This window comes from Brassica rapa, chromosome A01 (genome assembly GCF_000309985.2).
Source record: "Brassica rapa cultivar Chiifu-401-42 chromosome A01, CAAS_Brap_v3.01, whole genome shotgun sequence".
Taxonomy (NCBI): Eukaryota; Viridiplantae; Streptophyta; class Magnoliopsida; order Brassicales; family Brassicaceae; genus Brassica; species Brassica rapa.
The window spans coordinates 14,617,812-14,642,514 of NC_024795.2; the positions used below are offsets into that span (position 1 = coordinate 14,617,812).

Below are 24,703 nucleotides of genomic sequence, written 5' to 3' on the forward strand. Positions count from 1 at the left end.
TACAAAATTACGTATAAAATTTTCCATTTTTTAAAATCCATTTTCATACATATATATATATATATATATATAAAGAATGTGGACATGGACACAATAATGTGTACGACAAAATTGTGGACATAGCTGTGTGTTTCTGTTTATTAGCTGTGTGTTTGTGTTTATGGATACATGTATTTCGTAATGAATTGAGAAAACATATAATAGCAGATTGTGTGGACATGTTTTTGGATATTTAAACATTAAGAATTGTAATATATGTCAATCTTAACAAAATTGTAGAGATGAACATACTTTCATTTTGTTGTGTTTTTGTGTTTAAGGATGCATTTATTTATCAGAAATTCGTAACGTGGACAAGATTGTAATATAGTCAATCTTAAAAAAATCGTAAAATCACGTTTTCCCACCAAAATCGTAAAATTATATTTTCCCGGTAAAACCACAAAATCATGTTTTCCCGACAAAACCACAAAATTGTGTTTTCCACCAAAACCGCAAAATCGTCTTTTCCCGCCAAAATCGTAAAATTGCGCTTTCCTGCCAAAACTGCAAAAATTATTGTTTTTCGCCAAAACCACAAATCCCGTTTATGTATGAACCTATGTATGCTTTGAGATTATATATGATCATAATGTATGATTTTGGATTATACAAAACATGATGAAATCATGTTAAATATGAATTTTTGTATGTTAAGCTTGATTTTTTAATTGGATTCCGCGAAATGCCCATTTAGAATAGTCCATTTTGGATTTTGAAAATTTAGGTTTCTAATAAACTAATTTGTCCATTTGGACATGCCCATTTGGACATGAACAACCCGTTTGACATCAAGTAACATGTTACGTCATCAATAATCAACTTTCATATCATAATCATTATCATCATCACAAATAATCATCATACATCAGTCATCAATTAACAAACAATCTCCTAGACCTAGCCTAGTAGTACTAAGAATCCACAGATCACACCCTCACCTTTTCCATAAGATTGAAAGTAGATTCTGAAAATTATGGTCAAAGCGGTTGAACCACTATTTTGTCGATCTGAACTGCGATTGCATTCAAATAGAAAATTAGGGTTTCTGGTTTTGACAGATCATTATGATTCTTGGACAGGAAGCAAGACAAATAATTATAATCTTACAACTAAAATGGAAACCGCCAGTTGATATAGATTCCTTGAAAAAAAATCTTTCCAGAGACACCTTACTCGCGTTCTAACTCTCTCTGGTTCACCCGGAAACCAACTCACAAAACAGGTTTCAGACTTAGGATCCCTGAATCCAGAAAACAGTGATTTTTCTTCAACTTGAACATCAAATAACTTCGGATTTTACCTCGTAACTGAGTGTTCTTGATGACTATAGAAAACTTGGAACGTCAGGTTTCTAACAATAACAATCTCGTCACCTATATCCTTCTGTATCTCGGTAAATTTCCTCTCAATATGGCTCTCTGAACTGAAAAAACAATCTGGACAAATTTCAGAACCATGCTGATTTTCTCTCAACTTGTAAATCAAATAACTAATGTATATTACCTTTTAATGGAGCGTTCTTAGTGGCTTTAGAGAGCTAGGAACGTCATATTTCTAACACTATCAAGGAAGTCACCGAAATCCTCCTGTATCAACCGAAAATAGCTTCACAATATGGCTCTGCGAAACAGGAAAACCAGATCTGAACAGATTTCAGAAATATGATGGTTTTCTCTCAACTTGTAGATTGAATAACTAACTGAGTTTACCTCGTAATTGAGATCCTAAAGTTGCTATGTCTTCCTTGCATTGAGATCTATCAATCAAACTTAAGTTCTTTGATTATATCCTTTATATCTGGTCGGAATCATCTCTCAAAAACACCAACTTGGCACTGGTTTCTCTTGAGATGGTTGACGACTGCGTTTTCATTGATTTTGGCAAGAGCTTCGCCTACAAATTTGTATCTCCATCTCCTCTAGGTCATTGCCTTCATTATATAGTTGAAGGAGCTTGTTCATATCATCCAAAATTAGTGAAATACCTTTCTTTAAAGTTTTAGGTTAAAATGTGGGCCCTACGTTTAGGATTTTAAAATTTGTTGGGTTTGAGCTGTGACATTCACAATATATCATTTCTTCCTTAGAATATTGTATGGGATCAATTGTAGCAAAAAGAGAAAAGGTACATACAGTGTGTGTATGTGTCTGGTTGTATATCAAGACAAAAAACTTCATATTGTAACAAGGGATAATCTATTTATTTGCTAAGGACGTTCAGTCATGATTGTTTTTGTTTTTAAAGGATCTTACTAATAGTAATGTGGTAAATTGTGATGAAAATCTGAAGAGCTTTAGCATGGAAGCAACGAGTTGAGCTAGAGATTTTTTATATTAAGAAAATACATTAGTAAAAAAACGGAAATAGCAACGGTCAGTATTCGTGGCCATAGGTGTTTTTTCGTAGCTATATGGAGGTCTTGCTACAAAAAGCCACGATTTTCAAATTGTAGCTACACAATTGTAGCACTTTTTGGTTCATAGCAAAACTATTTCAAAATGCTACATATGAAAGATTACATGCAGTAACGGCCCTGATACCAAGCATAGGAAGCTCCAGCTTCCGGCCCAAAATAATATATATGTTTTACCGGCCGTAAATTGACAATAAATTGTCCGTAGCTTAGTGGTAGTCATGGTGTGTATAGTCTATAGGTGATGACTTTGAATCTCCACCCCATTAAAATATTTTGAACATTGATAATATACTTGCTATCACGGCCCTCAAATTTTTTTTAGCTTCTGGACCTCACATTCAATGGGCGGCCACTGATTACATGGCAAGTTGTTACAGTTTTGACACGATGGTTTCTACTACGAAGTAGCGACAAATTCTTTCGTGGCAAGTTACCAGGGACGGCTAACTAGGAAGGTCAAACAGTGCGACTGTTCCGGGTCCAAGTCTGTGTTCCCCCATATATTAATAATTAAGGGGCACAATTTTTTTATAAATCTATATTTTTATACAAAAAAAAATAAAAAGATATAATAAATAAAATTGAAGCGGCCTAAAAATATTTTATATGTATACAGTTTTATTTTCATCACAAAATATATGAAATACTATTGATTAAAATTTAGAAGTACTTTAAACATTAAATAAATATAAATTTTAAAAGGTGAATTTTTTTTGCTCTAGGGCCCTTAACAGTGTTAAGCCGACCCTGTAAGTTACCACAAATTTGATATGATTACATCATCGCTTGCTGCTGCAAAATAAAGACGGTTTATTTTGTGTCTTTTGTTTTGTTTGGCTATGATTTAAACTAGCTTTTCCGTGTGTAGATATTTGAACGATTTAAAAAAATAAGTTAATTAGATTTTTTTTTTTTTGAAACAGAAACCGAATTTGTATTACATTGATCTTCTTAAAGCTCAAAATGTTCAAAAATTAAAACATGGAACATAATACATAAACTTGTTTTTGTGCAAGCAAAAGCCATATCTTAATGTACAAACCGAGTTCTTAATTGCACCACCTATCTAATTCAAAATGGTTATTATGTTGAGGTTGTGAATCACCTGGAGCTTAAGACTGAACCTGATCTGGGGATGGAGCTTGACCTTGAAGTTGATCTTGATACTGATATTGTGACTGAGAATAACGTTGAGCATGAGTTGGTTGTGCAGTAGAGGCATGAGGATTGGAAGCTTGAGGCTGTAGAAGTTGCAGAATCGTGTTGAGAGTTAATTGAATTTTAGTCATCCCTTCTTTGAAGTTAGTCTTGAAAGCATGAAAATCAGACTTGACTTCCTGAGTGAGGGTCTCCAAGCCACAAATCCGCATCTCCATGTCCATGCTTAACTTGAGTGTAGCAGAGACCGACTCAAATGGACATCTGTTCTTGGATTGAACATTGCCAAGTCAATAAATAGTGCCCCTGTGTGTCTGTCGACGCTGAAAAGGACACAAAAATAGCATTAGCACAGAGAACATTCAGTCATTAAAATTCAGTCTGATCTTGTTACAAGTTCAATACAAGAGTAAGAAGAAACAAAGATAATGACTATTACCTTGATGTATTCTTGGTTTCGAAGAAGGCGCATTGAAGTTGATGTGACAGAAGCCGAGGCAGTTTGGCTATCTCCAACTGGAGATAATCCGTCTTGTAGCATCTCTTCAACCGCTTGCTCAATATGGTATAAAAAAAAATGTTGTGGAAGATAATTCAGATTATGTTTCGACAACGGTTGTTCCTCCCAATGACGAATATCATAACCATGCTAGTAAAGTTGCCTTTGGAATTGGAAGTTGAGTCCGATCTTGGTACTCTCGCAAAAGTTTGTTGACATTTCGCCCTCTAGAATACATTGATTTACTGGAGTCCCTATCCGAGTAATGACCTATAGAATTGACTTCTCCCTAGACCCTTCACTATCTTGTCCAGGTGTTTCATTGGCTTAGACGCATGGACTCTGAAGATGAGTTAGAACAGTCATGTACTGATTCTGATTAAGAATCTCATTCAAGTTCTTAGTGTTTTTATGATATATGAATGTATTTTATAAGTTCTTAGTGTTTGTAAGATATATGAATGTATAATATAAGTTCTTAGTGTTTGTAAGATATATGAATGTATAATATAAAGTTTTATGTAGCAAATTTGTAATATAGAAAAATGTATCATATGAATTTATAATATATGAGTGTATAAAATTTTTTAAAAAGATATACGAATAATCCTAATTTTATAATCTCTAAACCCAATCTAAACACTATCTTTTATTTTTAATCAATAAGAAACCGTTTAAAAGAACTTAAAGTTGAATCACAGTACTATGAGGGTAAAAGACATATCTTTACATATGAGGTATTAATCATTTATGAGAGTGGTAGATCCTCACAGAAGAAGTGTGTTGTTTTTTCTGATGATCCCATTCTTTTATTAACAGCCTGAAACAAGTTGACATAAAATCCACTGAAGATGGTATGCATTTTCAAACAGATATGTAAAAAGCTAAAGTCATGTTGTCCTACCTCTTGACATTGTCAACACATGATTATTTCAGATGTTCTCCTTCAACTGAGTCCATGTGAAGAATAGTCACTCTCCCTTCACAATCTTCATCTCGGATACACACAACTATTAAGCTCTAGCGGTCACTGAAAAATCTCAATAGATTAATGAGCTCAAACAGACAAGTGAAAATTGTAAAACAAAAGATATACCTTAACATATGGGGCATTAATCATTTCTGAGAGTGGTAGATCCCAACAGAAGAAGTGTGTTGTTTCTTCTGATGATCCCATTCTTTTATTAGCAACCTGCAACAAGTTGACATAAAATCCACTGAAGATGGTGTGCATTTTCAAACAGATATGTAAAAAGCTAAATTCATGTTGTCCTACCTTTTGACATTGTCAACCAATTATTCTTTCGGATGTTCTCCTTCAACTGAATCCAGGTGAAGTATAGCCACTCTCCCTTCACAATTTTTGTCTCGGATACACACAACTATTAAGCTGCAATAGGCACTGAAAAATGGAAACTTTCAAAAGATTATTGATATGAGACAGACAAGGGAAAATTGTAAGCAAAAAGAAAACTTACTCTTTACATATTGGAATAAAAAGATATGACTTTCAAAATAGATCAGTGTCCTTCCACCACCTCCTCAACTTGATAAACTTTTCATTCATATACATCTTGAAATTTAAATGGAATTGAAAATGGAAATGGAAATGGAAATGAAAATAATAAACAAATTGACATATAACTGAGAATTCAGTAACTGATTCATTTTTGATATAATCAGGAAAAATGATCACCTCGAGCTCAAAAGTCTTAATGACCTTAGTGTAAAAATGACTGCCAAATATCTGACAGTTAATACGCGATGAAAATCCTTTCCTTACCAAGTATCTAGCCAAAGTAAAGAGATAACATAAATCATACTAACTCAATGGACAACACTTTGTAAGAACTCGGTAACTGTATGAAATGAATTCAAAACTACCTCATTTTTGGTCAAAAAGTTCTGTTGGTAGACACAGTGAAGGTTTAAGGCACTTAGTGTTCTTAGCATTTACAATATCACACCTGAACGAAGTGAACAAAAAACTATTGTTAAAAGTTATAGCACTACTGATGATGTATATTTAATTAACCAACTACACTTTTTTTTCTTGCTTCTCTTTTTCCTGCGTTGTGTCTTGCTGTATCACATATGGAGTCAAGAGAAATTTAGATAGCAACCTTTTTCTCTTGTATTTCTTTCTTTTACTGGCTTGGACCTTAGGTTGTTGGCGCGGAGCATCAGTCCTTTCGATACATTTCATCAAATCAGCCATAGTCTTTTTTTTCTTGGGATTCTTTGTTTATGAATTTGTATAAACAATGCTTATGTAAAAAATTATATAACTTATAAATTTCTAACCAAGGCTTTAGTTTTCTAAATCCAAAATTAAATAAAACCAAACACCAAATCAAAGCTGTCAATTCCAAAATTAAATAAAAACCAAACACCAAATCAAAACAACAAATCACACTTTTTGTTATTCAACTTCATCACCAACAATCGATTCAATGTTTGGGAGTGTCTCTTCTTCACCATCAACTTCATCTTCTGCAAGTTTTCATATTTGGGTTCTCAGAGTAGAGAAGCTCTTTGCCTGAACCCGCATGTTTTTATCTGGATAAAAGTTTATAAATGAGTAAGATGATATGTGATTTGTTATTAAGAAGAGGGTTTGAGAAGCTTACCCTTTCATACTCGTTTTCTTTCATCCGTGGAGGTGCATTTTTCATGAACAATTTAGTGAATAAGAGAACAAACAAATCGCAGTTGACAGTATTTTTTTTGTTGTGGACACAGGTTGCACAAAAAGATTCACATAAGATAATTTGACTTCTCATGTGGTTCTATCGTTTAATTATTTAAATCCATAAGAAACCGTTTGAAAGAACCTAAAATTGAATCAGGGTACTATGAGGGTAAAAGATATACCTTTACATATGGAGCATTAATCATTTCTGAGAGTAATAGATTCCCAACAGAAGAAGTGTGTTGTTTCTTCTCGTGATTTCATTCTTTTATTAACAACCTGCAATAAGTTGACATAAAATCCGCTGAAGATGGTATGCATTTTCAAATAGTTATGTAAAAAGCTAAACTCATGTTGTCCTACCTCTTGACATTGTCAACAAATGATTCTTTCGGATGTTCTCTTTCAACTGAATCCAGATGAAGTAAAGTCACTCTCTCTTCACAATCTTCATCTCGGATACACACAACTTTAAGCTCCAGTGGTCACTGAAAAATGAAAACATTCAAAAGATTAATGAGCTGAGACAGACAAGGGAAAATTGTAAGCAAAAAAAAAAAAATTACTCTTTACATATTTGAATAAAAAGACACGACTTACAAAATTGAATAGTTCCTTCCACAACCTCCTAACCTTGATAAACTTTTCATTTATATCCTTCTTAAAATGGAAATGAAAATGAAAATAATAACCAAATTGACATATAACTAAAAATTGAGTAACAAATTCAGTTTTGATATAATCAGGAAAAATGATCACCTCGAGCTCAAAAGTCTTAATGATCTTAGTGTTAAAATGACTGTCAAATATCTGACATTTAATACGCGATGAAAATCCTTTCCTCACCAAGTATCTAGCCAAAGTAAAAAGATAACATAAATCTTATTAACTCAATGGACAACACTTTGTAAGAACTCGATAAACGTCTGAAATGAATTCAAAACTACCTCATGTAAAGATCGAGATTTTCTGTTGATAGACGCAGTGAAGGTTTAAGGCATTTGGTGTTCTTAGCCTTTACAATATCACACATGGACAAAGTGAACAAAAAACAATTGTTAAAAATTGTAGGACTACTAATGATGTATATTTAATTAATCAACTACAGTTTTTTTCCTTGCTTCTTTTTTTTTTTCTTGCGTAGTGTCCTGCTGTATCACATATGAGGTCAAGAGATATTTGTATATTTATGCAAAATATGATAAATAAGTTAGTGTTAAAAAAACATATTTATAACTATATTTACCATTTAGTTTATTTTTTGTTAATGTAATATATATATTTAATAATGATACATGAGTTATTATTTTAATATATTTTAATATTGTTGCCAAAATAAATATATAAAAAATTAGCTTCAATGGTGATATAGAAGTTAATAGGTATTATTATATTAAAAAACTTACCAAATCTATATAGAAGTTTATAAAGAAAACTGTACATGTCACAATTACTTATTGCCCTGTCACATTTTTTCAAAGCCATGTCATAATTTTTTCTTTATAATTTTTTTTCTTTTTGAAACCAGAAAAGTTGCTAGTTTATTGTTATAGAGTAAATAATACAATGTTGCAGTGAGACTTTATATAAAATTCATCATATATGTTCTTCTAGTGATCTTAAAGCAGATTACAACTAAAATGAAAAGAGAAACAACTTGGAAAATAATCGGTAAAAATATTCCTTAAATTAAGAAATTGAAATCATACAATTAGCCATAAGAGATTATTTCAAATAGTAGCCAAAGTATTCAATTACTCTTTCCTTTAGTTTTCTTGTAGACCAGGTGTACAATCCACATGAAATACATTGGTCAAGCAGATTTTATCCTTGAAATTAATATCACAAAGGATTGACAGGATAATTTTGTCTCAAAATAATTAAGCTGACATTTTTTTTAACTGTTTATGAACTAATTAAATAAAACTGCAAGAACTCATGTAGACATACACCATCACTTGACTAAATATGTAGGTGAAGCAGTACCACAAGTGTAGTATGCATGGGTAATAGAAAATATGATATACTTAACAAATTGTACATGACCTACTCACTAGAAAATTATAACTTCGATATAAAATGATTTGTGATACATCAAAATCTTATGTGGTTAAACTACAGTAAAGAACATGTAGTATTGGAAGGAACGAAGATGAAAACTGGATATCATTCTCAAATCACTACAAAAAGTGGATATGCCTTCTCTTACAAGTGCAGTAATATCTTGAAAAAGTTCCTAACAATTTATTGGCTGATTAACTATGAAATATAATTTAATTTTTTTATAAAAACAGAAGAAGAAGCATAATGACTTTGAAGTTTCTCGGAAGATATTCCAAATTGGGACAAATCAGTCCTGCCAGTACGCATACAATGTGATTGTTAATCATCTATACCTTGTGCACTGAACAATTTTTATATTATAAAGTTTCTCCATATCAGAGGATGACATAAAATGATTAGAATGGATTACATTATGGTGGATTACATTATGTTAACTGACAACCTTGCACACCAATTTACCAAAGATTTAACACAAGATCATGTTTTAAAATTTTGAAGGGAATGACTCTCCTGAATATATATAATTTTTATGCATATCCTTGCAGATTGAGCAATACTTTACATATAAATAAACATCTTACCTCCTCATTAATCATATATCTAAACACGGACTAAAATTTCCGGCAAAAACTAAGTGTCATGAGAGCACATCGTTTTTATCTATAGGTTCCTACATATGTTTTGTATGTAATAAAAAAGTTTTACATACCGTTGAATCATGAGATTCAAAAATCAAACAAAACTATCATACATTATGAGCAATTTGTTACGTTAACACAAGAGATCAAATAGTATAACAAAAGCGTATTTTCTATAAAACTCATAGAAAATATATATTAGAATTTGAAGAGTATCTTCTTCTTCTTTTTTTTTGAAACACTAAAAGAGTATCTTTGTTCAACAACAACAAAATTATATTTGGTGGATCCCCAAGATGCGAAAATTATAGAAAGCATACCAATGAGTAGGACTCAGATGGAGGATAGGGATGAATGTCATTTCACAAATAATGAGAAATTCACGTTCAAATCATAATACCAAGTTGAACGGATATATCCAGATAAGGAAAAACCACCAATAGTGTTTGGACCCACAGTCGATCTACTAAAGGCTTTCTGCTGGAATGTTTGGTGTCTACTAAAGATAAAACATTTTTTTATGACAATTGGTGTTAGGGTGTATAGCAGTCAAGAAAAATTTGCAAGCGAGAGGGATACAAGGGGTTTTATGTTGTGCCAGATGTGGAGTTATGAAAGAATCATAAACCATGTGTTTTTAAATGTTCACCAGCGCGTGAGGTTTCAGCGTTATCAAAGATACCATCAAATACATATAGTTTTCTTACTAGTTCTCTCTTCAAATATATGAATCATCAGTTTTGGAGAGTGCTCCTCCGCTAATGGATGATCATCAATTTACATGGATACTTTGGTACATTTGAAAAGAACCACAAAGTTTTCAGTAATTTAGACATTGATCCTAGGAAAACGCTAATTTTAGCGGAAACAAAATCTACACTTTTGGCTGAGGCACATGTTTTAAACACACAGAGAGCTGCCCAACATGTCGAGGGTACAAACTTACCATCAATCCCATGAGGATGGTGTTTTAAAGAGATCTTGTAAAGATAAAGAGACTTTTTCAAGACTAGGTTGGTATAGTAAACTAGAAGGTTTCGACTGTTTGATGGGGGCAAGAAATATCAAGACTAGCCTCTCACCTCTTCATTCGGAGGTGGAAGCGCTAGTATGGGCAATGCAATGTATGAAGAATTTGCTTTAGTATCATATCACATTTGTAACTGATTGTTTTCAATTGGTAAAGATGGTTTCAGAACCAGAAGAATACCAGCTTTTTCTCAACTCAGAGATTATTCATGTAACAAGAACGCGTAATAAAAATGCGGATAGTTTAGCACGTAGTTTCAGGAACCAATCGTCTTTTGTCAGTATAAATCTGTGTATGTTGATGACAGAAAAAAAAAAACAAAAATACTATCTTGGTAGATGATGTGGTCGCTTAAATATAAAAATGCTTGGAGTCTAAAATTGAATTATTCAGATGATATATAGTGGAATAGAAACTTATATCTCATCATTGGTATGTTTATGGGCACATTACAGTTGTGGACAGAGACAACACAGACACTCTCATGCCGGAGAGTGAACACAATCTTCCCAAGTCTTCAAACGGTAATCTAAGACCAAACCGTTGACTTTGTCATTAATTTTTTATGCTAGGCACAAGATATTTGATCCAATGATTACCATAAATTACTATATATAGACAAAAATGTGCACCTCAACTTTCTTATCTAACATAAAACTCAGCAAAATTCCAGGTTTATTTTAGATATTCAAATTCCAGGATCTCCATGGCTATCCACAAGATCATCTTAGCTTCGTTTATAGTCTACTTAATGATCCAGTTTAGTCATGGTGCTACCAAAGAAAGGCTCTTCTCTGACCTGGAGAAAGATGCACTTGACGTTACCGCTAAACCCAGCCGACAAGGCGGTATGTATTATATCTTTAAGAACATCCATCATTCGCTACTTCATTTCTTCATTCATTTAGGTGTTCAAATTTATGATTCTAGTTCTACATTTCAACGTTTTTGAAAATTTCGGGCGATCAGGGTTCGAACCAGCCGCCGGTTCGGCCATCCCAATAACTACTTAAAAATAAAAGATACAACGTTTCTTATCAAATATCAATTAGAAGAATTGAGTAATTACCATCATCAAGGCTGGTCAATATGTAAATTATTGTATTTTAGTTTTGGATGCCGGAATTGACAAGTTGAGCATTACATGGAAGCTAAGATCCACAGCTAAAAAGCAGGCTAATTTTACGACCATCAAAGTAAAGCTATGCTACGCTCCGGTCAGCCAAGTTGACAGACCATGGCGCAAGACCGAAAATGAACTTTTCAAAGACAAGACCTGCCCACACAAGATCATCACCAGGGCCTATAATAAATCATCTCAATCATTTAAATATACCCTCGACCGCGACATCCCCACCGGGACCTACTTCGTTCGTACCTACGCAGTTGATGCCAAAGACCATGAAGTTGCCTTTGGACAAAGCACGAACGAGGCCAAGACAACTAATCTGTTCAGCGTTCAGGCTATCAGTGGTCGCCACAAGTCCCTCGATATTGCCTCCGTCTGCTTCAGCGTCTTCTCCGTCCTAGCTCTGCTCGTCTTCTTCGTCAACGAGAAGAGGAAGGCCAAGTTAGAGCAAAGCAAATGAGTCGTTTACTTCGCGACCGCGTAATTGCGACGTTTTGCCTTTGAATTTTTTTATCAGTTGTTTTTGTTTTGTTCTTAGTTATCATCTATTTTGTACGTTTTTCTTACATGTTTGTAAGCCATTCATAATGAGCCAAAACCTAATCCTACGGTGGTGAACTGGTGATGTATTGTGTGCTTTCTATATTTTTAATACTATTTTTGATATATATTCATATACACTTTCGTCACAAAGATTGATATTCTTTTCTTTATGGTAGAAGAAAAATGGGTAAATTACATGTTTACCACTTTTGTGGTACCACTTTTCATTTTTACCACCACTAATGAGACATTTTTAAAAATATCTTATTCATTAAGTGTCAAAAGACTCTTATGCCTTTGTTATTTATATATATAATAAATTATTATTTAAAAAAAACTTAATAAAAAAAAAATAATCATAAATTTTCCAATTATACTTTTTCAAATTCGAACTTTTTTTATAAAAAAAAAATTTGAATTTTTTTTTTCAAATTTCTTTTTGAAAAACGAAAAATTGTGTTTGAAACTATTTTTATATATATTTTTAATTATTTATATATTTATTATAACCATAAATTTTACATTCCAATAACCCTACCCCATCCCTCAACTCTAAACCCTAAGTCTAGATTAGTTAACCCTAAGGGTATAATTGTATTTTATCCTTCATTAAAAGTGAGGATAAAAGTGATTAGTGTAAACATGAAAAGTGGTACTATGAATGTGGTATTTGTGGCAATTTTCCAAGAAAAAATGAGTAAAAATGAACGTTGTATTTTTTTTTTTTGACGTCTGATTAATCCCCTATATATTAATCTTAGAGCATTACAACATGTTTTCGTTGCTACGTGTCATCACGAGAATGATTCTTAGAATTGTTAGAAAAATAAGTTGGTCCATATAAACATATACTATGCTTTTTATTAAACTAACTATCATATTAATTAATAGTGTACAAAAGAATATTTTTTCTTTCTTTAAATAAAAACTACGGAATTACCTAATATTGATAACATATATATGACAATTAATGATTATGAATAATACATATTTGATAAAAAAAAATTCTAATCTTTTTTTTTTTAATTTTACACTATTTAAATAAATTAAACAATCACATTATGCATATAATAAAAACAACTAGATTTTTTCTTATATGTTATATTTTAAATTTTAAAAAACGTCTATCAATTACTAAAAATTGTAAAAGTCCCACATTAACAAATTTGTGATCAATGGTTTAACTTTTTTTGGTTCAAGCAAGTTACAAATGAAAATATATCATAGGGGTGGGTGTTCGAATACACGTTTGGGTTTGTATAGGATATTTCAGTATAAAGATATAGAACCCATTCGGGTATGTCTATACTTCGAGTCGGGTTCGGGTATTTTATGTTTGTGTTTGGATATTTTGGGTCGGGTTAGGATATTAAATTTTGAAGAAAAAATAAATAAATTATTTATTGTTTAAGTTTTTGTATTTAAAATATATTTTAACTTAACTGTTTTTTTTAATTTATAAAAGATTAAACTATTAATAGGTTTGGAGATAAAATTTTAATAATAGAAAGACACTATTTTAGTTGTTATTTTGAAATTTTAGATGGAACTTCTGCAACTTGATATGTATTTTAAGTAAGTAGTAAATGATTTTGTCCATAATTATATGTATATTATCTAATTTTGAGCAATAAGAATCATTAATATAAAAATGAGAGTAATAAACTAGAAATATAGAGTTAAGTATACTTTTTTGTCATCCGAGTTAAGTGTACTTATGTTTGGTTATCTTCGGATATCCATTCGGGTTCGGATATTACCCGTTCGGATTTAGATATTACCTGAACTGGTGAAATAAGTAATTTGTTTTGTTGTTTTAATTAGATGATTCTTAGACCGAGCTGGTGAATATATACTAGACAAAAAATTATATTTCGAGTCTGTACTTATATTCTATAACAGCTTGATATATTAGATTTGAACACTAACCTGTTAATATAGTTTGTCGGTGATTTTTTTCAAAATTTTAATTCTTAGATATGTATATGGAGTGAAACTAATATTTACAAATGTCAATTTTTTAATTGACACTTATGTAATTCATTGAATTCATAAAAGAAGTTTAAAAGAGGAAACTTAACTCATATCAATGAAACAAATACGAGAACGAAAGCACAATTCTATAGAAGTACAAAATGAAATCACTTATAGAGAGTCAATAGTAAACAAATCGAGAGCAGAAAACCTAATCCTCTTTCGTCATTATACAATCGATGTTGCCTATTTGTGTCAGCCGCAAAACTTAATTTCTTTTTGTGCATATGAAGTTTTAAAAATAATAAAATGAGATGTAATACATTAACTCTTCAACAACGATGATATATTTAAGAGACCAACATTTGTATTCATCATTTTATAATCGATAAAAATTGTAGTGTTGTAAAATGTTAAAATCATTTCATAAACAAAACATTATTATAGGAACTCACCCCGCGCATACGCGCGGATTAGCATCTAGTTATGCTATTACAACGATGAGAAATATTACATAGACGATTCTAGAGCCGACAATTATAGAGCGGACGATTCTACTATCATATGAGAATGCACGTCTGACTGCACTGCATCGCTCCGAGCTGCCTTATGAGATCCATGTTCGATGATACACCCTTGCAACATGCTGAAGACTTCTTGTAACCATTTTTTTCCGTGATCTACATAATTTGCATTTTTTTGGGGTTTGAACTTCAGACCTCCTAATGTAAAAGCATTAATGAACCATTAGTCAAACCACTGGACTAAGTGGGCTTCCACAATGAACGTTGTATCGTTATAAATACCAAAATGTTACACACAAAAAAAACAAAAATGGAATGTATAATATTTTCATTTGTTACTCTTGGAAAAAAGTCGTAACTTTAGCTAAACAAGAATTATTATCTAAAGATATATTTGAATTTCTTTTTTAATTTATAAGAAAATTTCTAAATATAAATATCTATATATATATGAAAAATGTACACAACTTCAAACTTTACAAATGCAGTATTACGAATCTACATAATTCACACTTAAAAATTAGTCATGAGTAGAGTATTGTCACATCGTTATCTTTATACTGTTCAAATACCTCTTACGAAATATGGATAGAAAACTATCCAAAAGAAACAGTTCAAATCCAGCATTTCGTGTACGAAGATGTGGAATCATTTATACAAGATACATAAATAAAAACTGTTTATTTTTTGAAAAAATTACATCTTAGAGCACATTTTGAGTTTCTAAATACAATACAAGTCACTTGCTATTTGTGACACTTTTTAGAAGTGATTTGACTATGATAACCTCTAACCAATTGATCACTTACTTGTTACATATTTTTTATTGTTTTGATAAAAACAACATAACAAATATATAATAGTTTGAAAAATAAACCAATTTATGTCTCCTCTCTCAATCAAATTCTTGTTTCCATTTTTCACGAAGAACACGTTACTCTTTATATGATGACTTTGTCTCGAGAAAGTTAAAAAGGGGAAAATTAAGAGAAGAAAAGAAGACGATGAAGAAGGATGAATTCAATAAAAATCTCAACTCTCAATCCGCCTGCTGGTGAGCAATTCATCACCAAATTCTTGTATCTATCTACCTCTCTTTCTCAACAGATCTATCCATAAATGTGTACGAGTCTTCGTGTGTGGATTTGGAGTGAACTTCAGGGGTTTGTTCTTTTGGTAGGACGCAGAGAGAACGTTTAAGGACGGAGATTTGCGAGTTAACAAGGATGAAGTTCAAATCGTTAAGTTACAAAAAAAAAAAAAAAAAAAAAAAAAAAAAAGTTCAAATCGTCTCTTAATTTGAGCCTGAAGCTGTCAGTCTTCCCCTTTATCTTTCTCGTTTTATGTTATAGTATTGGTTTCAAATTTTGAAGCAGGATTTTTCTGAGTGTTATGTTTGTTGGTAATGTGGTTGTTCGATCTGATCAAAATTGGAATCTTCTCAAGATCGTTACTTTTTCGACTCTAAACATGAACACAACTTAACGCACGTGTCTTGTTGATAACTGTTGTCTTTTCAAGATCATTAGCTGTGTCTTGTGTTTCACCGTTGAAGTATAATTAGTAATTTGTGAGAGTTTAAGAGAATTAAGGAAGTTTAAATGAGTGATTTTGAGAGAGAAGAGAGTGAGATGAATTCGTGAGTGTGGAGAGACAAAGAGTAAAGAGGAAACATAATTCCTTAGTTTTAGATCTGGGTACAAACAGGGCTTTTATAGCCAAACACATAAATGCAAAAGGTATAAAAAAACTTATCTCTTATATACTAAAGAGCAAGTCGCTTAACGAATCAGAATTTGACACATAGATTAAAAAATAAAAATAGTTTAAAATAAATGAAAAACAAATACAAAACCAAAACTAAAAAAGCAGGTAAGGTAAAATCGTGCAATTGGAAAAGTATAGAAACAAAAAATTAAAAATTAAAATTATGGCAAAAAAAATCTAACAAATTTTTAAGAAAAAATTACTAGAATGTTACACATTTTATGGTTTATTACTAGAATGTTGTACATCTTTGTTTTATTACTAGAATGTTTTCTCTTTCCTAGTAATTTACAATAAGGGGCTTTTGTTATGTTTTATTTTCTGAAACTAATTTTAAAGATCAAAGCCACATCAGTTATTAAAAATCCACATCACATCTGTTATTTTCTGAAACCAAACCGTCTCTATCACTATCACTATCATACATACGGTTTTGTCAAAAAAAAAAAAAAGAACACGAAGAACTGTGTTGTGTCGAAGAAGGAACCGCAAACCGAAATCCTCTCACCCTTCGAAACCCTCGTCGACATTGTTCTTTACTTCCTCGAACTCTCTCTAACTCTCTGTCGTTGAACTCTCTATAACTCTCGTCTCGTCTCGTCGGAGTTTTTAGAAACCGTCGTCTGTACGAAATCGCCTTCACCGCATTCTCATCAACGAGTTCATCTTTTCCGGTAAGATGTCGCGACGTTATATATTGTATTTTGGTTGAGTTTGTGGGTCAGTTATATATTGCGACTGAGATTGTTTGTGTTTTGGTTGAGGCTGTGATATGGGTTTTTGTTGCGACTGAGTTAGGGTTATGTTGACTGTGCTATGGGTTTGTCGAGGATTTTGTTGTGTCTGAGTTAGGGTTATGTTGCGGCTGAGATATGTGATTGTCTAGGCTTTTGTTGTGTCTGAATTAGGGCTTTTTGTTGTGGCTGAGTTATGGTTATGTTATAACTGAGTAATTATTATGTTATGGCTGAGTTATGGTTATGTTATAACTGAGTAATTATTATGTTATGGCTGAGTTATATATATGACCTAATATATTTTAATATTATGATATGGCTGTGTTATTTTTATGTTGTGGCTGATTTATTGTTGTGTTATATGATCAGATGGATGTTAGTCAAGTCGAACCACGTGATTACCCTCCAAGACTTTACCCTTCTAACCTAGAAGGTAAAGATATCAATCATAATTTCCGTGCAGGACATTTCCCCCACATTAAAGAAACAATAGGACTCGATGTGTGGGAAGAACTGGTGAACTCTCCCATTGGAGTAGTTGCTAGGCTACTTTCACGCGAAAGCATTTGGTCTGGTAGGACCGTACACTATCTGCTATGTAGACAGCTGCGAGTGCATAAAAAGGAGATATGGTCTGTTGTGGTTGATGATGTTATCAGGTTTAGCTTGCTCGAGTTTGGTGAGATCACTGGGTTAAACACAGGTCCATTGCCAACAGAAAGTTTTGAACCTGATCAATACAAAGAGTTTTGGGAGGAGTTGAAGGTGCCGCTTGGGATGGGACCCAAGTATGATGAGCTGAAGGCAGCATTAGAGTTCTGTCCTGGTTGGAGTTTTGAAAAGCGTAAGTGGTTGGGGATGTTATTTCTTCAAGCCATGGGACTGTACTGTTTGCATCACAATTCAAGGATACCCTTTCAAAGTGCAATAAGGGTATTCGACGATGAAGCCATGAGGTCGTATCCATGGGGTCGGACTGCATACGAAGTTCTTGTTGACTCTCTGAAAACACTGTCTCCAGATGGAAAGTCATACACAGTAAGCGGCATGAAGGACGTTTTATTGGTTTGGGCGTATGAGTCCATCGTCTGTTTCGGTGAGAAGTTTGGGAGAGTGGTCAACAATGAAGACGTTCCTCTTTTGCGATGGGGTGGAAGGCGTACACGTTCAAGTTTTGATACTGTCTTGTCTGACGAAATCAAAGATCATGGCGAGGTAATGTTTAACTGCTACTTATACGACTGAGTTAACAGCTACTTAATGGTTGAGTTTATTTTATATTGTTGCCGAATTAGTCTATTTGATGGCTGAGTTTATTTTATATTGTGACCGAATTAATTTATTTGATGGCTTGGTTTTGTGTTATTTGATGGCTGAGTTTATTTTATATTGTGACCGAATTAATTTATTTGATGGCTTGGTTTTGTGTTATTTGATGGCTGAGTTTATGATAAACTGGTGTTGCAGGTCCGTTTGAGGAGAATGGTTATGAAGGAGTCAATTGAAGAGATGTTTCCTGTATGGTCGGATGAACCTGACGACCCACAACTCGTTAGGTTGGTAGAAGACATACACGCAGGTAGATACGTGAAAGGTTTCTGGGAAGTACAGAGGGATGAGCAGGGGAAGGGGAATGAGAAGAAGAAGAAGAAGAAAACGAAGGGAGTTTCATCAGAAGCTGAGCCATCAACAAAGAAGCAGAAGAAAGAAGCTGCTGAAACGAGAAAGGGTTCTAGCGAGGAGGAAGCTGTATTGGACAAAGCGACTCTGACGAATCTTGTGAGTGCTCTGCAGAATATTTCAGCAAAATTTGACGCTTACGATTTTGACCGGAACCGGCCAGTGATGGACGAGAAGACCCTAGATAACGTGGTGAAAGCTGTAGTGCAGCAGAGTCTGAAAGTTTTGGGGGAAAGGAAAATTCCCGACAACGATGCTAAACTCTCCTCCGCCGGCGTAGAAAAATCTTTATCGGTGACATCATCACCTCGTAGGAGGTCGCCACCGGAAAAGTCGGACAAAAGTCCAGTGGTAGAACCGCAGGCCCAGGAGGAGAAGTCTGTAAAAACTCCAGTGACAGAACCGCGGCAGCAGAAAAAGCCTGTCAAAAGTCCAGAGCCGCCGCAGCAGAAAGAGAAGGCTGTCAAAAGTCCGGTGCCGCCGCAGCGGAAGGAGAAGGCTGTCAAAAGTCCGGTGCCGGCGCAGCAGAAACAGCAGAAGTCAGTCAAAAGTCCAGCGTTAGCTGAGACCCCTGCAAAGAAGAATTCGGAGCTTGAGAAGGATACAGTGGTGAGAAGGATTTTGGGTGATGATTTTAATGAAATTGATTTCATCAGTGTTTCTCCTGCAAAGATTACTAAGGATGCTAAGGATGGTAAGGATGCCAACGTTCCAGCCTATGGACGCGGCTTACGGGGCAAGGCCAAGCGTACTGTTACTGTAAAGGATGAGGCTATCGAGGATAAGAAAAAAGCACAGCGGGCAGAGGCTGCGTTGAAGAGGAAGGAGAAGCAAGAGGCTAAGAAAAAAGAGAACGAGGAGAAGAAACAGAAGAGAAAAGCGGCTGAGTTACAAAAGAAACAAGAGGCTGGGTTACAGAAGAAAAAGAAGGAAGACGAGGCTGAGTTACCGAAAAAAAGAAGGAAAAAGAGGCTGAGTTACCGAAGAAGAAGAAAGAAGAAGAGGCTGAGTTACAGCGGTCTGAGGAATGTGTTGTGACGAACGACGAAGTTCTTGCGGAAGATAACGCATTGGCGGCGGAGTCTGATGTCGAGCCAGCTGAATTGATTAGATCTTCCGTTATAAAGGAACTTTGGGAGAAATCAGTTAAGTTATCTCCACAAGGGTTTTCATTGACGAACCTTGATTCAGCACCAGTTTTTCCGTACATTGGAGACAATGGACAGACGACTTGCATGAGGAAGAACATTACGCCTTCATCAGCAATATACGACCCTTGCGCACCTGTTGATCCGGCGCGACTGGAAAAACTGAAGCAACACATTAAGGCAATTCCACCCAAACCACCAGCACCTAAAGATAAACCAGAAGAACCCTCAGCTGATCATGAGAGTGACTTCTACAGCATACTCATGCATGAAAGACCGTGGCCTGACAAAGAATATGGATGGGTGTTTGATAATGTAAGTCTTTATTAAGGCTGACTTATATATTCTATAAAGGCTGACTTATATATTTAATTCATTATATTACGGCTGACTTATTATTTTTCTTTGTCTAGCATATCGCTGCGTATATGAACGTCCTCATACAAAGGTCCATGCGAGATCCCACTCCATTCTGGTCCAAGCGGATTGGTTTCATAGACCCTTGGTTGTTAAGTTCTTGGGCTTCCCTCGATTACAGGCAGTTCAGGATGAAACCTGCTTCGTTCAAGTTCAAAGACTGTGGTTATGAAGCGTTGGTAAACGGGAGATTCCCCGAAGAATTTACAACAAACTTGAAGTGGTATGCAGATGTGGATCACGTGTACGGATGTCTTCAAACCGGCGGTAATCACTGGGTGGCGTTTCACGTGGATCTGATCAAGGAGAAGATAGATTGCTACGATCCAATCTATGGAGAGTCAACACCCGAAAGTGAGCAAAAAATGCTAAATGCTTTTAGACCTCTACTGGAGATGCTTCCCTGGATGTTGAATGAGCTTATTCCTGCCGATCTCCGAAAGCATTCTAGGAAGAGGTTCGCATTCAGACGGAGGAGCAAAAGATACATTCCACAAAACAACATGTCAGGTGATTGTGGGGTTTATTCGTTGAAGTTTGTGGAGTGTCTAGCGCTTGGTGTATCTTTTGATGGCATAAACGATAGTAATATTCAAGGGTTACGGGTGAAGATGGCAGCAGATATCCTCGAGGAAGGAGGAAATGTTGGAATGAACAATTTGTTGTCAAATGAAACTGTGTTTGTTTGTGAACCTGTGTTTGTTGTTATGTTAACTATTTGACTTTGGATAACTGCTGTAATAACTCAGTCGTATCGATTAGTAATACTCAGCCAGTACTCATTGATAACTCAGTCATACCTCAAACATACCCTAGAATCAAAATAATTAATAATTTTTCATTCGAATGTTATATATAAAGTCCAATTATCAAAATAATTAATAATAACTCAATGTGTGAGCATGATCTTTGTTGACTATACGAGTTTGGAATCGATTATAATCTTGAGGTATATGTTGTCTCTTACGAGTACCTAAAACTCTAGGCAGTGATATGAGGTGTGAGCATGATTCAAAACACGTAAACTGTTATTGTGTTATTTATTATGAATTTGTGATATTTATCATATCTTGTGGTTCGTACATCATAAATCATAACCCTAAACAATCTTATTCGGAACCCAAACCCTAAATAACTAAACCCTATACCCTAAACGGCAAACAACAAATCAGCCGTAAAGGTCTTAATAACTCAGCCTGTTAGTGTAAGTTAATATTTACATATGGCGCGAAAATTTTAGATATTTTATCTCGCGACCTTTAATGTTCTATACTTCCCCTATATATAGCCCCCTTCTCTTGCACCTTCTCGCCTTATCTCACTAGAAAACCTAAACAATATCTCTATATCGCCTTACAAAGTTATGATTGTTCCTGGTTATTCAGAAAGGTTAGAGAACAGAGTCAATGAGATACTAAACTCTGAAAATCGTGAAAACCTTCCCGTTCTATACCCTGGCCCGGGTGTCTTGCTTGACAGCGTAATCTGGTTTAAATTTCTAAGCGATCTCTCCCTGGCCATCCCGTCGATTTTAGCAGAAGGATGGGTTCATGATTGGCCGACATGGCGCGCCATTCCCGATCATTTTAAGGAACGCTGGTTTCTTCAACTCGCTGTAAGGACAACATCTTTGAATTGTTTTTGATATTAGACATAATAACAGCACTTACATTTGGAAATTGGTTTTTTGTTGTAGCGCAAACGCACGTGGGCACGAAGATATAATTTTCAAGTTTGGACAAATTTTAATCTGGTGGCCAGAACGGTGTTTCGTTGTCAGATGCGCCTCTTGAAGAGGAGGTGGGCACATGGGGGTGAGAAGCCTGCGTGGATGCTAACTAGAGTTTGGCGTGATCTTGTCCACATGTTTGAAGAATTTGGTCCTGATAATTTTGGTTTTAGAAATTGATTTGTTGTTTTTGTTTGTATTCAGCCGTCAAGTTTTGTAAAGTTGTTTAACTCAGCCGTTAAGTTTCTATAAAGTTGTTTAACTCAGCCATTAAGTTTCTATTAAGTTGTTTAACTCAGCCGTTTAGTTTCTATAAAGTTGTTTAACTCAGCCGTTAAGGTTTTATAAAGTTGTTTAACTCAGCCGGAATTGTTTGCGTCAAACGTCAGTGTTTCAGTTAAGTAACTCAGCCGTAATACGAATTAAGATACTAATAACTCAGCCTTATATTGTAAAAATACAAAGCCATAGTTAACGCTATTTTCAATGTATTATTATGGCCGCCATTACATAATCGAGACCATTATTAGAGTCCTTTATTCTCTTATTATTATACGTGCGAGAAATTCCATCGTCATTGAGAATATCGAGACTCATTATTATGTGCATGAGAAATTTCGTTTGCATTAAGAATATCGAGACTCATTATTATACGGCTGGCACGCATGTATCGGATTATTTACATAATCGAGGTATTGTTATTTTTAATGTAACTCAGTCAATACGTCTACGTTAACTCAGCCAAAATATAGACGCTAACACAGCCGTAATACGAATTCAACTTAAGTGTTTGATAAAATAATAAAGAACCTTTTGTATTTCTTGATTTGATTGAGTTATGTAATAATTAAAGTGCATCAAATGTGTGGAAAAATACGGCTCAAACCTAATATCGAGGCATTTAATAGTTTATTAATTTAAATTATTCCTCTTTATTTGAATTTTTTTAAAAAAAATGATTTTATATTACTACCACTATTGTTTTAACTTTGTCTTTCACACCAATTTCTCTTTCATTCAAAGAAAATGTCTTCTTCATCATCTGTGTCTGGTAGCACTTACTTTCACCGCCGGCATGTGGAAAGAGGAACGCCGAAACAGTGTTGGTGTGGTGAACCCGCTGAATTATGTACATCTGTATCACGGGCTAATCCAGGAAGACTGTACTATTGCCGTCGCAAAGGATATATTAAGGTTTGATTTTTAATTTTATTCATTATACTGTCAATGTGATACTAAGAGCTGGGCATGTTGGTGAAATCAGAGACATTTATTCAAATGGGCGGACGAGTGCTTGGTAGAAGAGGTAGAAGATATGAAATCGGTGATGAGTGACATGACCAAAGGCATATCAGATCTGAGAGTAGACGTTGGTCGGTTGGAGAAAGAACTCGGTAAAGCGGAAAAGATGAAGTGTTTGATGTTTCCAGTGGTGGTTTGTGGGTTTGGTATGGCCATATTTTGGCACTATTTCTTTGCGTAGTCATGTGTTGTAATCATAATTTAGACGCAATGTTTTTAGTAACTCAGCTATTACGTTCAATGCAACTCAGCCAGTACGTTAATTAATTCATAATCAAACAATAACCCAGCCATAATACGAGTATTCGTCAGTCATAACGTTTTAATAACTCAGTTATAACGTTCACTGCAATTCAGCCGTTACGTTAATTAAGTCACTATCAAACAATAACCCAGCCATAATATGAGTATTCGTCAGTCATAATGTTTTAATAACTCAGTTATAACGTTCACTGCAACTCAGCCGTTACGTTAATTAAGTCATAATCAAACAATAACCCAGCCATTATATGAGTATTCGTCAGTCATAATAAGATAGTAACTCAGCTATAACGTTCAGTGGAAGTCAGTCATAATCAAACAATACATAACAATAACTCAACCAAAATCAACTAATATGATATAGTCAGCCATAAAAAGAGACATACATAAATTTCTGGTTCGACATACATAAGTTTAGGTTCAAAATCACTCTTCCCTTTCCGGACATACACACATTAGTGGAGTAGTTTTCCCATCTCCAACCACATTGAACACAAATAAGTCTCCTATGGCGCATCTGTTAGCACGACAGAACTTTCTCCAGCCTCTTCTGATGATTAACATGCCGTCTGCTTCGCTAAATCGCAAACTCACAGTCCATGAATTTCCCTCTTTGTTGACAAGTATTATCTCTTGGCATTGTTTGTTCAAAGCAGTACAAGTCGTAGCTCCCTCAGGAAGATACTGCAAACACAGAACGTAAAGACACAGAACAGATCAAACCATATGTTATAACTAACTAAATACTGCAAACACAGAACGTAAAGACACTGAACAGATCAAACCATATGTTAATAACTAACTAAATATGGTCTATAACTGAAAATCGACTCACAAGTTTGTCTTCTTTTAGATTCGAAGCAGTGACCTCAGCCTGAAAACAATAGTCAAATGAGAAAGAAGGAGCATCATCCGCATCGGCTTCTTCTTGATGATGTGAGGATGTGTATACT

The 24,703-nt window shown here is 34.3% G+C and overlaps 5 protein-coding genes and 1 long non-coding RNA gene across 6 annotated transcripts in view; 5 read left to right on the forward strand and 1 right to left on the reverse strand.

Moving 5' to 3' along the window:
* The first annotated feature begins 148 nt into the window (after positions 1-148).
* Positions 149-12,578, forward strand: LOC103874009 (high-affinity nitrate transporter 3.1). Its single transcript, XM_009152417.2, has 2 exons — positions 149-11,387; positions 11,650-12,578. The coding sequence occupies exons 1-2, from the start codon at positions 11,246-11,248 to the stop codon at positions 12,126-12,128; spliced, it is 621 nt and encodes a 206-aa protein (XP_009150665.2). The 5' UTR covers positions 149-11,245; the 3' UTR covers positions 12,129-12,578.
* Positions 12,579-13,111: 533 nt separating this feature from the next.
* On the forward strand, positions 13,112-16,763 carry LOC117133481. The gene is made up of 2 exons (XR_004457327.1): positions 13,112-15,949; positions 15,991-16,763. It is a non-coding gene; the product is annotated as an uncharacterized LOC117133481 (long non-coding RNA).
* Positions 16,764-17,076: 313 nt separating this feature from the next.
* Positions 17,077-19,995, forward strand: LOC117133474. Its single transcript, XM_033289783.1, has 3 exons — positions 17,077-17,150; positions 17,583-18,428; positions 18,681-19,995. The coding sequence occupies exons 2-3, from the start codon at positions 17,583-17,585 to the stop codon at positions 19,929-19,931; spliced, it is 2,097 nt and encodes a 698-aa protein (XP_033145674.1). The 5' UTR covers positions 17,077-17,150; the 3' UTR covers positions 19,932-19,995.
* LOC117126703 lies at positions 19,955-21,180 on the forward strand. The gene is made up of 2 exons (XM_033275561.1): positions 19,955-20,356; positions 20,455-21,180. The coding sequence occupies exons 1-2, from the start codon at positions 20,129-20,131 to the stop codon at positions 21,178-21,180; spliced, it is 954 nt and encodes a 317-aa protein (XP_033131452.1). The 5' UTR covers positions 19,955-20,128.
* Positions 21,181-23,213: 2,033 nt separating this feature from the next.
* LOC103849575 (uncharacterized protein At4g04775-like) lies at positions 23,214-23,670 on the forward strand. The gene is made up of 2 exons (XM_033275563.1): positions 23,214-23,381; positions 23,452-23,670. The coding sequence occupies exons 1-2, from the start codon at positions 23,214-23,216 to the stop codon at positions 23,668-23,670; spliced, it is 387 nt and encodes a 128-aa protein (XP_033131454.1).
* A 449-nt stretch (positions 23,671-24,119) lies between these two features.
* Positions 24,120-24,703, reverse strand: part of LOC117126704 (B3 domain-containing protein REM12-like) — a 916-nt gene continuing 332 nt past the window's right edge. The window contains exons 2-3 of the mRNA XM_033275567.1: positions 24,586-24,701; positions 24,120-24,434 (exon numbers count right to left, since the gene is read on the reverse strand). Coding sequence (XP_033131458.1) covers positions 24,177-24,434; positions 24,586-24,701 — 374 coding nt within the window. The 3' untranslated portion in view covers positions 24,120-24,176. The remainder of the gene's footprint in view (positions 24,435-24,585; positions 24,702-24,703) is intronic.

Bases quoted from the DNA above. Each gene is read 5' to 3' on its own strand.
- LOC103874009 (XM_009152417.2), top strand. From the start codon at position 11,246: ATGGCTATCCACAAGATCATCTTAGCTTCGTTTATAGTCTACTTAATG. The intron at 11,388-11,649 runs GTATGTATTATA...ATTGTATTTTAG, and splicing joins TAAACCCAGCCGACAAGGCG to TTTTGGATGCCGGAATTGAC.
- LOC117126703 (XM_033275561.1), top strand. From the start codon at position 20,129: ATGAGGAAGAACATTACGCCTTCATCAGCAATATACGACCCTTGCGCA. The intron at 20,357-20,454 runs GTAAGTCTTTAT...TTCTTTGTCTAG, and splicing joins ATGGATGGGTGTTTGATAAT to CATATCGCTGCGTATATGAA.
- LOC103849575 (XM_033275563.1), top strand. From the start codon at position 23,214: ATGTCTTCTTCATCATCTGTGTCTGGTAGCACTTACTTTCACCGCCGG. The intron at 23,382-23,451 runs GTTTGATTTTTA...TGGTGAAATCAG, and splicing joins GTCGCAAAGGATATATTAAG to AGACATTTATTCAAATGGGC.
- LOC117133474 (XM_033289783.1), top strand. From the start codon at position 17,583: ATGGATGTTAGTCAAGTCGAACCACGTGATTACCCTCCAAGACTTTAC. The intron at 18,429-18,680 runs GTAATGTTTAAC...CTGGTGTTGCAG, and splicing joins AAATCAAAGATCATGGCGAG to GTCCGTTTGAGGAGAATGGT.